Source organism: Dromaius novaehollandiae, chromosome 7, assembly GCF_036370855.1.
Source record: "Dromaius novaehollandiae isolate bDroNov1 chromosome 7, bDroNov1.hap1, whole genome shotgun sequence".
Taxonomy (NCBI): domain Eukaryota; kingdom Metazoa; phylum Chordata; class Aves; order Casuariiformes; family Dromaiidae; genus Dromaius; species Dromaius novaehollandiae.
This window is the reverse complement of record NC_088104.1, coordinates 27159551-27175202: the sequence shown is the minus strand read 5'-3', so window position 1 is coordinate 27175202 and position 15652 is coordinate 27159551. Positions and strand designations below refer to the sequence as shown.

Here is a 15652-nt window from a genome sequence, read left to right as displayed (position 1 = left end):
TAATTCTAGATTGACAGGGTGGCTTCCTACTTACAGTGGTGATTATTATTGTTTTTCAGAACGTAAACTTCCCCCTACATTTGCCAGGAAACTGAAAGATATTCAGGAGACGGTTGGCTCCCCAGTGACATTTGATTGCCGCATAAATGGCTCAGAGCCTATCCAGGTCTCTTGGTACAAGGATGGGGCTCTTTTAAGCGACAGCGATAACATGCAATCAGCCTTCTTAAATAATGTCGCAACTCTCCAGATCTTGCAAACCAGTCTGGCTCACTGTGGCCAGTACACTTGCTCAGCCCAAAATGCTCTGGGGACTGCATCTTCCAGTGCCAAGCTCATCCTTACAGGTTTGTGGCTCACTTTTAAACAAACATCTTTTGTATCTCTTTGCTCTTTTATTCCTTTGCCCCTTCCCCCGCTCTCCCCACTGCATGACCGTAAGGGAATCTGCACACAATGTGGTGAGGTGTATGGTGAGCAGGGATCAGCAGTGAGCTCTGCCATGCTCTCCTTTTTGCAGAACATCTACAACCTCCCTTCTTTGACATCAAGCCAGTATCTGTCGATGTGGCACTGGGGGAGAGCGCGACCTTTAAGTGCCATGTGACTGGCTCCGCTCCCATGAGGATTACATGGACCAGAGACAACAGAGAGGTCCGACCAGGTGGCAACTACAAGATGACATTGGTGGAAAACACAGCCAGCTTGACCGTTCTAAAAGTGGGTAAAGGAGATGCTGGGCATTACATGTGTACTGCCAGCAACAGTGTTGGAAAGGACGCGTGCGCAGCTCAGCTAGCTGTACAAGGTACTGCTTTACTGTTCCCCAGGCTTTTATTCTTTGCCAGACTGACACCCAGAAAACAAAGCCCCAGATAGTACAGACATGTTTGGGACTATCTTTACAAGATGCCACACAGAGAACTCTTATTTCATTTAAATATTAATTTAATTTATAAATACCCTTTTTCTTTTGGTGTGGCTGACTGATTTGTCTTATCAAAGGGATCTTTTCATCTAAATGTTAACTCTGGCTTTGTACCTCTATGAACAACCCTGTGGTACAGCAAAATTTCTGTCTTCTTTGAACTTTTCCTCCTGAAGTGCAGGAGAGGGAATTATAACAGAGAGAAACAAGTTTACTTATGAGGTTTTAATTTACTCTTACTGGGTCTGTAGCTCCTGCAAATATTTTTACTCTTTCAGAGCCTGAAAACATAGAAAAATGATGTTCTAGATGTGAAAACTGGAGGATCTAAGGGCAGACTTGGTGACAAATATATGTTCCACCCACACACTGCTTCTCCGCATAGTGTGTGGATCTTATGGTTTTCGCAGATCTAAATTTATTACTGGTATAAATGACACTTGTACATTAGTGTAATTTCCTTAATGTAGGCGGGAACCTTGGATTTATTTACAGCTGTTCCGGATATCTCATTCCTATTGATCTTATAGAAGGATGAATAGAAAATACACCTTTTAAATGATGCAGGAGCTTGAATGCCCCCATTGTTTCAGAGCCTTCATTTTCTTTTACTCTGTGTGAATTTATGGGGGAAAAAGATGTATTTTAAGAGTAAATACTCTGTCTTTTACTCTCTGCAACAAACGACATGAGAAGCTGCATCACCCTTAGCAAAATTTTGTAATAAGTACTGGTCAAATGCATTATATATGTCTGGAGTATATATGTACTTGTAGGGATTTTTCTTGGTGGAGTTGGGAGGAATGTGGCAGAGAGTGTGGCAGACTGAATTACTTCTGAATTCAGTGGCAAGTAGGGATGCTGTTTTTATCTAGTTTGACTTACAGCAACCATATTCAAAGACTGTAGCAAGAAATCTAATCCCTTTTAAAGATTTCAAGCTTGCTTCCACCAGAATGGCAGTTCTGTTTATTTTTAGTGATAACATTACTAATAGATCTATTTGACTCAAGTTGCTGTTCATAGAAAGATCCTAACTGGCATTATTATTTTCTTAGGCTTTAATTCTTTATTCACAAAAATCCTAAATACATTCTTGTATTATTTTTTCAAGATTATTATTTCCATTTTGTTACTGGACTTACATTGGCATTCATTCAAATCCTTTAGAATTTGAAACTTCACCAGAGCTCTAAAATTAACGTTCATTGCTTCTCAGCTGGTTCCAACAGAACTTAGAAGTGCAGCTTCTCTGTGTTCGTTCATTTGCATGTGTCCAACCTGAGCAGATGCTGCCTCACCTCTATTACATACAGAATAGATATAGCCTATTGTTTGTAGAATCCAGGCCTTTTTTTTAAATTGTCCTTGAACATCTCTTATTTTTTGTAAGCTTTCCTGCTTTTAAATTTTATGTTTTCAATCTGTTTTAACAACTGCTTTTAGATTCTAGAAACTGCTTTGCTTAACATTCTAAGCACATACCTTACTAAAATATACATTCTCATTTTGGAAAGAAGCAGAATTAGAGTGTGATTGCTCAGCAATTGTCACTATGCAGACAGGTAATCAACTCTGTCAAAATGAAATCTGATAGTAAATTATGGAGGTTGCAAGAGTCCTTGTGTTAAGAAGCCATCAGCTTTTATTTTTAGAAACTCTGAGGAAGTTTTGTTACTAACAACATAGTATGTTCTGCAAATGCCCCACAGGTTGAAGTGACTCACAGTAAAATAGATTTTCTTCCTACACTTCACAGACATGCGTAAACAGGCACTTCATCCTGTTTTGTAGAGAGATTTGTCAGTTGGGCCCACATTACCACCTCTTTGTTTTACTAGTTAGATCTTTGATCCGTGAGTGCTTAAGAGTCTTGTGATTCTGAATCATTATTATGGTGCTTTTGATGTAAAAAGCACCCTTCCTCCACTCCTTCCTCTTCTTACGGAACAAAATGTAACCATCTGTTTTAATTTTCAGTCACAGGACTTGTAACACCAATTTCAGTAATACCAGCCATCTCATAACTCTTCCCAGCATGACTGTTTTGAACATCTTTGGTTTGCTTAACTTCTTGCACCTTTATTCCTTATGTGCATCTGTATGTTTGGATTTGCAATAAATGTGTATAGGATTCTAACTAATATACATTTATTGACCAAATCAATTGTTAATGGCATATTAAGAGATGAAGCAGTAGCTATAATGCTCATCATCAGTGCTCTTCTTGATTGTAGTTCTTGACTGGACAGTTTGGATTCTTACATTTCCCACAGGCACATTTTTATTACCTATATAATGCAAGAGGATACTACTTGAAGAAAACCACACGTGCCAGCTGATATTAACTGAATACCTAGACAGGGAACTAGAATGGAAAAATAAACTAACCGAATTGCAGATAGGGAACTTGTTTGCTGCCTGATGTACAGTTTGGACAGACTTGAAATCATCTAAAAGATTAATAGCAGCTGCAGAATTAGAATGTTTTTGTAACTCACTGAAGTTGACATTTTCTATTACATATATCATGCTTATTCAAAGAATCAGTGCAGTTTAAAGCATCATCTTCCCCTTTTTGGCTTTCCAGAACCACCAAGATTTATTAAGAAACTAGACTCCTCAAGACTTGTGAAACAGCATGATTCCACTAGGTATGAATGTAAAGTAGGTGGATCTCCAGAAATCAAGGTCATCTGGTACAAAGGTGAAACCGAGATCCATCCCAGTGAAAAATACAGAATGTCCTTTGCGGATTCAGTGGCAGTCATTGAAATGCACAATCTCAGTGTTGAAGACAGTGGTGATTACACCTGTGAAGCACAGAATCCAGCTGGTAGTGCAAGCACCAGTACCTCCCTGAAAGTAAAAGGTCAGGATCCAAGCTCTTCCTTTCCTTTTCTTTGTGTATGAATCCTCCCGTGTGGAAAAGTGGTTATGTCACACTTTTTTTCATCAGACAGGCCAAAACCTGTCTGAAAACATGGTGTGTCTCTTGCCTGTTTGTCACGGTGTGGGAGACAGCTTTTATTTTTGGTTTGTCCTTGCTGTTCAGCATCAGTATGGCTACTTGAACAGTCTTTCTGCTTTAGTGTCTTCAGCTTAAATAACACAAATTTTAACTCCTCTTTTTTTAGCACCTCCTGTTTTTATCAAGAAACCCCATCCAGTCCAGACCTTGAAAGGGTCCGATATTCACCTGGAATGTGAGCTTCAGGGCACTCCTCCATTCCAGATTTCATGGTATAAAGACAAACGAGAAATTCGGAGCAGCAAGAAGTATAAGGTCATGTCTGAGAACTACCTTGCTAGTATTCACATTCTCAGTGTGGATGCTGCAGATGTTGGTGACTATCACTGTAAAGCTGTAAATGATGTAGGAAGTGACTCCTGTATTGGCTCTGTAACACTAAGAGGTTTGTATAAGGATTGACACCTTCTTGGCATTTCACTGTTCCTGTCATTCTCCTCCTACTTTTCCGCTCCTGGCGCTTTTTTTTTTACCGTTAAATATCTTCTCTTAAATAGCACCACCAACCTTTGTGAAGAAGCTGAGTGATGTCACTGTTGTTGTTGGGGAATCAATTGAACTGCAGGCAACAGTAGAAGGATCGCAGCCCATTTCTGTTCTGTGGTTGAAAGACAAAGGCGAAATTATTAGGGAAAGTGAAAACCTCTGGATCTCCTATTCAGAAAACATTGCAACCATGCAGATTGGAAATGCAGAGCCAGACAATGCTGGAAAGTACATCTGTCAGATAAAAAATGATGCTGGAGTTCAGGAATGCTTTGCCACTCTGACGGTGCTAGGTTGGTAACATGGAAAAAAAGCATTAGGTGTCTTAAGATGCTTTGAAAGTATCAGTTTTTATGCTACTAATAACTTTTGCAGTGTTGTTTTTAAAAATGCTGTAACTTGCATCTCCTTGCAGAACCTGCAGTCATTGTAGAGAAGCCAGGCCCAATGAAAGTTACAGCTGGAGACTCTTGTACTCTGGAATGCACCGTAGATGGCACACCAGAGCTTACTGCCAGGTGGTTTAAGGATGGGAATGAATTGTCCACTGATCATAAATATAAAATCAGTTTCTTCAACAAAGTATCTGGGCTTAAGATCCTCAATGCAGGACTAGAAGACAGTGGAGAATACACTTTTGAGGTGAAAAACAGTGTTGGTAAAAGCAGCTGTACAGCTTCAGTGCATGTTTCAGGTTAGTTGACTACTCTTTTTGAATCACATCTGATCCTACAATTCCTTTAAAATGCCTTCAGATGGCACACAGTTTCTTACGAGTGGTAGTCTGGGAGACTCATTGCTTATATAATCTTAGGAGTGTTTGGTGGGCCACTGTGGGAAAGAATAAATGCCAGCCTAACCTAAGAGGGCAGGAGCTGTTGCAAGGGCTTGATTTCTTCAGCATAAATCTGCATCTGTTTTTCAGGCAGCTGGTGCAGTATTGTTGCTTATGAAAAAGCACTGCAAAAAGCAAAAGGTGTCTCTCAAAAAGTGTGAACGAAAGCTCCAGCATATCCTTAAGCATCAACTGTCTATTTTTCAATGACTTAGGCATGCAGGAACAGATTCTTAAGGCAGATATATTAAAAGAAAGTTAATTGAAAGTTAATTATGCATGTGGGAACCTTCCGTCTATTAAGCTCCTGTACAGTAAAAATGTTTGTTTTTTAAACACATGCAGATCGTATTATACCTCCTTCTTTCACAAGAAAACTGAAAGAAACACATGGTCAGCTGGGTTCTTCTGCTGTACTGGAGTGCAAAGTTTACGGGTCACCACCTATTACTGTTTCCTGGTTTCATGATGGAGAGGAGATTACTAGTGGAGACAAGTATCAGGCTACCCTTACAGACAACACCTGTTCTTTGAAAGTGAATGCACTTCAGGAGTCCGATATGGGAACTTACTCATGCACAGCTACTAACGTCGCTGGGTCTGATGAATGTACTGCATTTTTGACTGTTAGAGGTTAGTATCATTAAGAAGCCAGATCAGAAGACACAAACCAATTTATTTTCAAAAAAGCTGCATTCTTGGCCTTGTTACATATTTCTGATTATTATGCTCTTCATCAGAAGTCCAAAAGTATTTGTTTTCTGTCTGTTTTATATGTATGTTTAGAACCACCATCTTTTGTGAGGAAACCTGAACCACTGAATGTTTTATCTGGGGAAAACATAACATTTACCAGTATCATAAAAGGCTCCTCTCCATTGGAAGTTAAATGGTTTAGAGGTAGCGTTGAGCTCGTACCAGGACACAGATGCAATATCACCTTGCAAGATTCAATTGCAGAACTGGAGCTGTTTGATGTACATGCACTTCAGAGTGGAGACTACACCTGCCTGGTCTCTAATGAGGCAGGGAAGATTTCTTGCACAACACATCTTTTTGTTAAAGGTTTGTCCAAATTACAGTTGCTTATGCTTCTTTTAAAAAATAATCTCCTGGCTTTATTTAATTTTTGTTCTTCCCATTTTTCATTATAGAACCAGCCAAATTTGTGAAGAAGTTGAATGATTTAAGTGTAGAGAAAGGAAAATCTTTAATCTTGGAATGCACGTATATGGGTACTCCACCAATTTCAGTGACATGGAAGAAAAATGGAGTAAAAATAATGCACTCTGAAAAGTGTAGCATCACCACTACAGAAACCTCTGCCATACTGGAAATCCCTAGTAGCAAACTAGAAGATCAGGGGCAGTATTCTTGCCATATTGAAAATGACTCTGGACAAGATAATTGCCATGGTGCAATCACAATACTAGGTGCGTCATCAAGCCACCATCTCTATCAGCAGTTAGCTGAACTGCTGATGGTCATTGCGTGATACCTTTTTGTACTAATGGTGTGTGTTTGTTCTTCAGAACCACCTTACTTCATTACACCCTTGGAGCCAGTTCAGGTGACAGTTGGGGATTCTGTATCCTTACAATGCCGGGTTGCTGGAACACCAGAAATGATTGTATCATGGTACAAAGGCGACACAAAGCTAAGAGGAACTGCTACTGTTAAAATGCATTTTAAGAACCAAGTTGCCACTCTGGTTTTCAGCCAGGTGGACAGTAGTGACAGTGGGGAGTATATCTGCAAAGTAGAAAACACTACTGGGGAGGCTACTTCGTCATCTTTGCTCACAGTTCAAGGTGAATATTTCATTTCAAAAATAGAAAAATTACATATTTTTCTCTAGTATGCTTTGCTCTTTTGGAAAAGCAAAGATTATCTTTCCCTTGTTAAATGCTATACTCCTTCCTGACCTATAAGAGACCCTGTGGCACAGATTTCTATTAACAAAGGCCTGCCAGGAAAGCTAATTTAAATATATCTCTTGCTGGACCATAGTTCTTCTGTAGGGATACAAGCTTCTGCCTCTTCATACCCAGTTTAGGATATTGCTTTGGTTGCTTCCACAGACCAACAGTCCTGAGAACAGAAGTCTGAGGGTTAAATAAGCCCACTGGGTGTACCTGAGGGTGGAATGATTATATATTTTCCTGAAAACCTAGGTGCAGTGCTCCTTTCACTACCAAATTAAATCCTACTAAATTAAATGATGTGCTGTATAACATTTGTAATCAGAACTTAAGAGCAAAAATCCATAGTGAATACAGCTTCTGAAAGCCCTCACTCTACAATACCTCTTTTCTTACAGAGCGTAAACTTCCTCCTTCTTTTACACGAAAATTAAGAGATGTTCATGAAACTGTTGGCTTACCAGTTACATTTGATTGTGGCATAGCTGGTTCAGAACCTATTGAAGTATCTTGGTATAAAGATGGTGTACATATAAAAGAGGACTATAATGTTCACACATCCTTCATAGACAATGTGGCAACTCTCCAGATTTTGAAGACAGACAGAAGCCTTATTGGGCAATATACTTGCACTGCTACCAATGCTATTGGAACTGCTTCTTCTAGCGGCAGGCTTGTCCTTACAGGTTGGTGGGCTGTGAAGTATTTAATAGAAATATATTAAAACTCGCTTTTAATTTATATCTGGATTTGATATTGTACAAATAGTATTTATTTCATAGAGGTTTAAAGCAAACTGAGATTTTAACATGATGCTTTTTTATTTCTTTCGCTCTTTAGAAGGGAAGACTCCTCCATTCTTTGACATCCCAGTTATACCTGTGGATGGTATTATTGGAGAAAGTGCAGTCTTTGAATGTCACATTTCTGGAACACAGCCTATTAGAGTCGCTTGGGCAAAAGACAACCAAGAGATTAGAACAGGAGGAAACTACCAGATCAGTTATGTAGAAAACACAGCCAATCTGACCATCCTAAGAGTTGACAGGGGAGACTCTGGAAAGTATACATGCTACGCAAGCAATGAGGTTGGAAAGGACTCTTGCACAGCTCAGCTGAATGTTAAAGGTACCGAATGGATAATACATTATGTGTGTGTTTTTCTTCCTTTAATTGTAAAGGAAGTCTTATTGCTGCAAGATAAGTTGGAGAACAACTTTAAACACATAAATTTGGGACATATAGCTTGAAAATACCTATCTGGAGATACCCATGAGTCTCTGAAGGGAAATAGGAAAGGGCGATAACAATAATGGAAGAAGGAAAGAAAGAAAATATTTTCTTCAACCTGATGTCTTTATAGGGTTTGGCATGTTGAGAGGCCGATATAAGTGCCTGATTTCTTTCTTGATTACTCTACAAAAATCCTAATTTTTTAATGACATTTGACTTCAAGCAATATACAAGCTTTTTTTTTTTCCCCCCAAATGGGAAAATAAACTATCACAGTGATACTAGGAGCAAGACACCTGCCATTGATCTTGGTATACTTTCACTAAAAAAAAAAAAAAACTATTTAAATGAGAGCAAATATTGATTCCCTAAATATTAAATGGCTATGTTAAAATTGTTTCTTGAAACATTATCTTTAGATTATTTCTTTTCAAGTTAGATTCATAGAGTTTGAGTAACATATTCCTTTCCTACAGAACGAAAAACTCCACCTACTTTTACTAAGAAACTCTCTGAAGCATTAGAAGAAACTGAAGGGAATGAACTTAAACTTGAGGGCCGTGTTTCCGGCTCTCAACCTTTGACAGTTGCTTGGTATAAAAACAATCAGGAAGTCCATTCAAGCCCTCATTGTGAAATATCATTCAAAAACAATACCTTACTCTTGCATATAAAAAGCGTAGCGCAATCAGATGCTGGCTTATATACCTGTAAAGTGTCCAACGAAGCAGGAAGTGTATTGTGTACTTCTTCTGTTGTTATCAGAGGTTAGTTAAAGTCATGTTTTTCCTATTATTTTCTGTATTGTGTATTAACTGTAAATGTATAGCTTCCATCTTATGAACTTGTACAGCTAATAAAATAATTTGTGCAGTGCTTACATGGTTTTGCTCAGCTTAAGAGCAATGATTCGTGCTTTTACCTTTCTGCCAGCCACACTGATTCTGTGTTACTGAATGGACAAGATGAAACTGAGTTAAACCACAAAATCAAGGAATTCTTTCAATTAAGATTAAAATTAAACAATATTTTTCTGGGTTTTTCTTTTCTTTTTTACAACTTGCTATGACTGATCTAAAGTAAACACTGAAATCTTTACTTTTCATTGAATTTTTATCCATTCTCTTTTGGAGGAAAAACAGTTTTTCTGTGCAATTACATCAAAGCTTGGGCAGCCTAGACAGTGTGTCGTGACAGCATGGCATTTGGCTGTAATACTCTTGCAGGATATTCCGTATTTGTTTCTATAAAGATGTTTAGGCATTTTTGCAGTCCAATAGCAGTACTTTAGTTCTTCTAATATTTTTTGCGTGCATGTCCTTGCTGTGTGGAGAAAAGCTTCATTTCATAAAACATTTCTTGCATGTTTGTAAAAATACTCTCTTGATATTAATTCTTTTTTATAAAACTGTGATGATTCATATTCTCAAACTTTTATTTAACCTTGTTCTCTCCTTGGTGTTGTCTTTCTTAAGGAACACGTTTCTCTTTTTCTCTTACACTCTTAATCGTATTTTTCTTCCTTGATTATTCACTCAAACATTTTCACATTCCAGAACCTAAAAAGCCTCCAGTATTTGACCAGCCTCTTCAGCCAGCAGCAGCAGAGGAAGGTGATATCCTACAGCTCAGTTGCCATGTCCAAGGGTCGCAGCCAATCCGGATCCAGTGGCTGAAGGCAGGAAGAGAAATAAGAGCTTCCGACAGATGCAACTTCAGCTTTGCTAATGGAGTAGCTCTTTTGGAAGTTGCTCCAGTTACTAAATCTGATTCAGGAGAATATGTATGCAAAGCTTCAAATGTGGCTGGCACTGACACTTGCAAATCTAAAGTGACAGTTAAAGGTACAGTAACATGGAGAAAATCAAGGCATATGATGGAAATTTAAAACAAAACTCCATCTTGCTTTTTTCCTGTGGAATTAGGATATTAATAATCTAATAACAAACAATTAGTATCTTCTTTGCAAAACTGTAGCATGTTGGAAGGCAATATAATTTAACAGCAATTTATATATAAAGAGCAACATAAGCAATGGGAGATCAGTGTCAATAGTATATTCTTACCAATTAGATTAAGAATTTAGTTTCCAAACCTAAGCACAGAATTTAAGACAAATGCAGGCTAAGAGTATGTGAAATCACTTGGACCTGCATGTTTTATGGGAAAGATGGGAACAGGGATGTTTATTAAAGGAGAATAGAAAAGGAATTTTATTGAGAAGGTAGCCTCAGAGCCTAATTGCTTCTGGACTGTTACAGCTCCAAGACATTTTGGCCGCTTAGCTGGAAGTGAACATTGTCTAAGCACAAGATCTTCCATGTAGCATCTGGCCTTACCATTGCATTCAAGATCTGTATGGTCAGTAATATGTAGAAGTAGTACCTTTTTCACTATACGGGTAGCAGCAGGGCTACAAAGAACTATTCATTAAAAAAAAATAATAATAATAGGTCATTGATAAAAAGTATAAGTAACTTTGAGAGTGAGATTTCTGGAAATAAATACCAGAAAGAAGACCTCGCTAAAAATTGACTCACTGTGGAAAATGAGGCTTCTTATTTGCATATCCTTCTATGAATGTAAATAGCCTGATTTTGATATTGTTTGCATACACACAGATAAAAAATGACATTACTGAAGTTAGTGAACAGCACGATATGGCCCACAGTGTTCAGTTTCATCTGAGAAAGTAAAATACAAGTTGATTAAAACAATATGAAAGTATTTTGCATTTTTTTACTTCTTGCAGACTGTTTTGTTCTGTCTCAGTAATTCACTGCTTTTCAGACAGGTAAATTGGAAGTGTTGTCATACCTAAAAATGAATGATTACATTAAGCCATCTATTTTAATTATTTAATTCTGTTTTTTCAGAAAAACCAGCAGCTGTACCAGCAGCTAAGAAAGCAGAAGTGGAAGGAAAACTTTATTTTGTGTCAGAGCCTCAGAGTATCAAAGTCATGGAAAGTAAGAACTCTCTCAGAAAAGTGCATTGTCTTCTATTTGCCTGTATCTGTTGTTTGATATTATGTCCTGCTGTCATAGACACTTGGAAAGATTAACTTTCTAATTTTGTGTCTTTCTACAGAGACTGTTGCAACATTTATTGCAAAAGTTGGAGGAGACCCAATTCCAAATGTTAAATGGTTGAAGGGAAAATGGAGGCAACTTAACCAGGGAGGTCGCATTATCATCCAACAGAGAGGAGATGAAGCCAAACTAGAAATAAAAGATGCAACAAAAACTGATTCTGGCATGTACAAATGTGTAGCTTTTAACAAACATGGTGAAATTGAGAGGAGCGTCAACCTACAAGTTGAAGAAAGAAAGCAAGAAGTTGTTGAAGGAGATCTTCGGGCAAAACTAAAAAGGTATATGCAAAAGTTTATATAGACTACTTTACCGTCAACACAGAAAGATTTTAATACATCTCAGATCAAAATATAATTTATTAATATTTGTGATATATTTATAAAATCATTACATTTAGATTTTGATCCTAGCAACAGTCAGTCAAATGGGATGCCTCTGAGCAGACCAAAGCTCAGCGTAACTAGGGAGATTATTGTGCCTAACTGTAGAAGAAATAGAAGCACCTGACTAGACTATACTGTAGGATCATACTGCACAGGGCAATTCTAAGCTGATGCATTTTTTCAAAGAACAACTTTCTAGGAATGAAGTTCTGTATATTTAACTTATGTCACTGCTTTGAGTAGAACTCCAACCAAACGGAAGGAAGAAGAGGAAGAGAAACCTATTGACATCATGGAACTTCTCAAAAATGTTGATCCCAAAGAGTATGAGAAATATGCTCGCATGTATGGAATTACAGATTTCCGTGGCCTCCTGCAAGCCTTTGAGTTACTAAAGCAAACCCAAGAGGAAGAAAGCCATAGACTGGTAAGATACAGTGTGACTGCAGCGTTGGCTTTGTTAAGAGTAGCGTGGTTCCTGTGAACAGACTTCATGTCCACAGTGCAATGTTACTGTGTGTACAGGAGTTTCTGGTTCCTGTTTAGATCTTCTACTGAGCCTTCCCAATGTCTTGAAAGCTCAAGAAGAAATGGCCTTTCTGGTCAATTATATTCTGTCTTGATTGCTATTTTTAAGATCAGAAGATACGCTAGTTACAGTATAGTTACAGCAAATTTGATGCGGGGACACATCCCTGTCTAGGTCTATGTTGGACAAACATGACAGTTTGATGTTTAGTATCCTTTCATCTTTAAGCACGTTCTGCCTTTTTATAGGAAATTGAGCTCACAGAAAAGGCTCGAAGAGAAGAACAGGAGTTTGATGAACTTATATCATTTATTCAGCAACGACTCTCACAGACAGAGGTAATGCACTATTTTTGCCTGATTTGCAAAATAATCAAACCCATAACAGGGAACTTGAAATGAGGCCTGACGCATTTAATCTAATATTTTTCAGCCTATTACTCTGATCAGAGACATTGAAAATCAGACAGTTTTAACAGATGAAGATGCTATCTTTGAATGTGAGATTAAAATTAACTATCCAGAAATTAAACTTTCGTGGTACAAGGGAACCCATAAACTGGACTCCAGTGACAAATATGAAATTAGAATTGAAGGCGATCGCCACATATTGAGAATCAGGAACTGCCAACTTGAAGATCAGGGAAATTTCAGAATAGTGTGTGGTCCACACATTGCTAGTGCTAGGCTAACTGTGATTGGTAAGTATTCTGTTGAAGTGTGTATTTAAATTAATTTGCACCTTAAATATTTCACTGTCTGATGTCTGCTAAAATGTGTGTTTTAACATGCTAATAGAACCTGCAGTTGAACGGCATCTTCACGATACTACTTTCAAGGAAGGAAACACATGCACTCTCTCTTGTCAGTTCTCTATTCCAAATGCCAAGTCTCAGTGGTATAGAAATGGGAGGCCTATTAAGATAGGAGGGAGATATTCAACACAAGTCTCCGACAAAGTACATAAACTCATCATCAAGGATGTTAGAACAGAAGACGAGGGACAGTATACCTGCAAGCTTGACAATCTAGAAACATCGGCAGATCTGGCCATTGAAGGTTTGTAAACAGATACAGAATCTCTTTGCTGCCGTAGTGATAAACAGTTTCTGGATACTCCATTAACAGAACAAATAAAAATAAAAGAGATTACTTAAAGAGATGTCCTCAAACCTGAAAATGGACTAAACAAGAAATTTTGCTGTTCTTTCTCTTTGAACAATATGTGACATACTTGTGCAAGTTAATTTTTTTAACTATTACTAATGACTCCTTGCCCTCAAACACTTTGAATCGTACTTGGTTTTATTTTCTTTTTTTTCCTGACGCTCTTATTTTTGACTTTATCTTAATTATTCTTTACCTTTCCTTATTTGCCGTAATGGCTTCTCATGTATAAATTTTCTACATAGCAATCTTGTCGTAGTTGTATTGTTGTGCCTTCTAATCTTCATTCTTAAGTAGAAAACCTCACAGAAGATTGAATCCCTTTTTTCTTACTATACTTTTTCAAGGTCTATTGTTATTATATGTTATTATAATGTATCTGTTTTTATGAAAACAATGAGAAGGAATTACATAAGCTAAATGGCCTGGTGATGTATAATAATTGATATATTTTTGTTTCAAAAACAGCTGAACCAATTCAGTTCACGAAAAGCATACAGAACATTGTAGTGAGTGAACACCAGTCTGCAACCTTTGAGTGCGAGGTGTCTTTTGATGATGCAGTTGTGACATGGTATAAAGGCCCCACAGAACTGAGAGAGAGTCCTAAATACAGCTTCAGAAGTGAAGGTCGTTGTCACTATATGACTATCCACAATGTCACTGCAGAAGATGAAGGTAAAATTAATGGAATCTTTGTGCTGATGCCATTCTTCTATATGACTTTGTGTTTTCCTTTTTAATGATAAAAGCATTTAAATATCAAAATTCTTGTCTCCTGCAGGTGTATATTCTGTAATTGCTCGTCTTGAACCAAGGGGAGAAGCAAGAAGCACTGCAGAACTCTATTTGGTAACCAAAGGTTAGTAGACTTGCTAAACAAATTTGTGATCATAGCCACCTGCAAATTCATGAGCTTGAAATGTGATGCTGGAGAACTAAATGGTTCTAAAAGAAATCTAATATTCTTTTGCAGAAATCAAACTGGAGCTGAAGCCACCAGGTAAAGAAAATGCAAAAAAAAAAAAAAAAAAAAAAAAAAAAAAAAAAAAGAAAGAAAAGCACAATATCAGTTTCCAAATAATCTAGCATTGATTTATTGTGTTGCTCTACTTTAGTTTTTCTTTTCAAAACCTTTTTTTCTGGTTATAGTAAGACAAACCTCTATCCTGGAAAAAAATGTTCCCCACCCATAATGGTGAGGAACAATTTATTCTCATAGGTAGTGGCATAGAATACCATGATATCTCCAAAATCTGTAATTATTATTGTGTCTGGGGTCCTTTTTGTACACTATGGATGCCACATTCTCTAAAACACAAAAGCTTGTTTTTATTTCAATGCCTGAGGAATACAAAGATGAAGAGATACTGATGAATAGATTCAACACCCTCTGCACAAATGAAAAAAAAAAATTAACCAAGGAGGCAAAAGGGATATCAGTCATCTTCTTATGATATATCATGATGTTCCTTTCTGAATGTTCTTTGTCAAGCGCACACTCCAGAGTACTGCAAGAATTACTTAGAAATAAAATGAAACAGTGTAGGGTCTGGCTGGATTGAAAGGTTAATGCAAGTAGTTCTGTGTACCATGGGTAGTTTATGCCAGAGGAGCAGGCTACAATAACTGACTGTGTTAGAATAAGAAACAAAGCACCATAAAGTAGTCTTGGGGGTGGCAAATTCAAATCTGTGTTATTTATTGTGAATTAAACATTTTAACTTTGCAGATGTTCCTGATGACAAGGTTGCAGTTCCACCTCCAAAACCAGCTGAAGGTAGGGAAATGAACCATACTTGTTCCATAATGGTGTTCTATATTAGCCCTGAAGCAGAAGGGCAGTAGGAACCTCAGAGAAAAATCTTAGATTGCTCAGTGATAAGATCTAGTTAGTCTGATAAGATAGATAAGATCTCTGTAAAAACATAAAATGAGCAAGGCTTGACTTGGATAAATTTGTTCTGCAGTATGGAAGGTGAAAACTAGACACAAGTAGGAATGAAGCTACTTCTCTTAGAAAGACTGTGTCCATTCCATCTTG

General features: G+C 37.5%; 1 protein-coding gene across 1 annotated transcript in view; it reads left to right on the top strand.

The window, feature by feature from the left end:
• Positions 1-15652, top strand: part of TTN (titin) — a 246515-nt gene that overhangs the window by 72793 nt on the left and 158070 nt on the right. The window contains 24 exon segments of the mRNA XM_064515504.1: positions 60-347; positions 521-808; positions 3519-3800; positions 4066-4344; positions 4457-4738; positions 4861-5139; positions 5626-5913; positions 6067-6345; positions 6435-6713; positions 6813-7091; positions 7601-7888; positions 8043-8330; positions 8912-9202; positions 9992-10279; positions 11312-11404; positions 11526-11808; positions 12157-12340; positions 12691-12780; positions 12875-13142; positions 13240-13500; positions 14077-14286; positions 14393-14470; positions 14585-14611; positions 15341-15388. Coding sequence (XP_064371574.1) covers positions 60-347; positions 521-808; positions 3519-3800; positions 4066-4344; positions 4457-4738; positions 4861-5139; positions 5626-5913; positions 6067-6345; positions 6435-6713; positions 6813-7091; positions 7601-7888; positions 8043-8330; positions 8912-9202; positions 9992-10279; positions 11312-11404; positions 11526-11808; positions 12157-12340; positions 12691-12780; positions 12875-13142; positions 13240-13500; positions 14077-14286; positions 14393-14470; positions 14585-14611; positions 15341-15388 — 5520 coding nt within the window.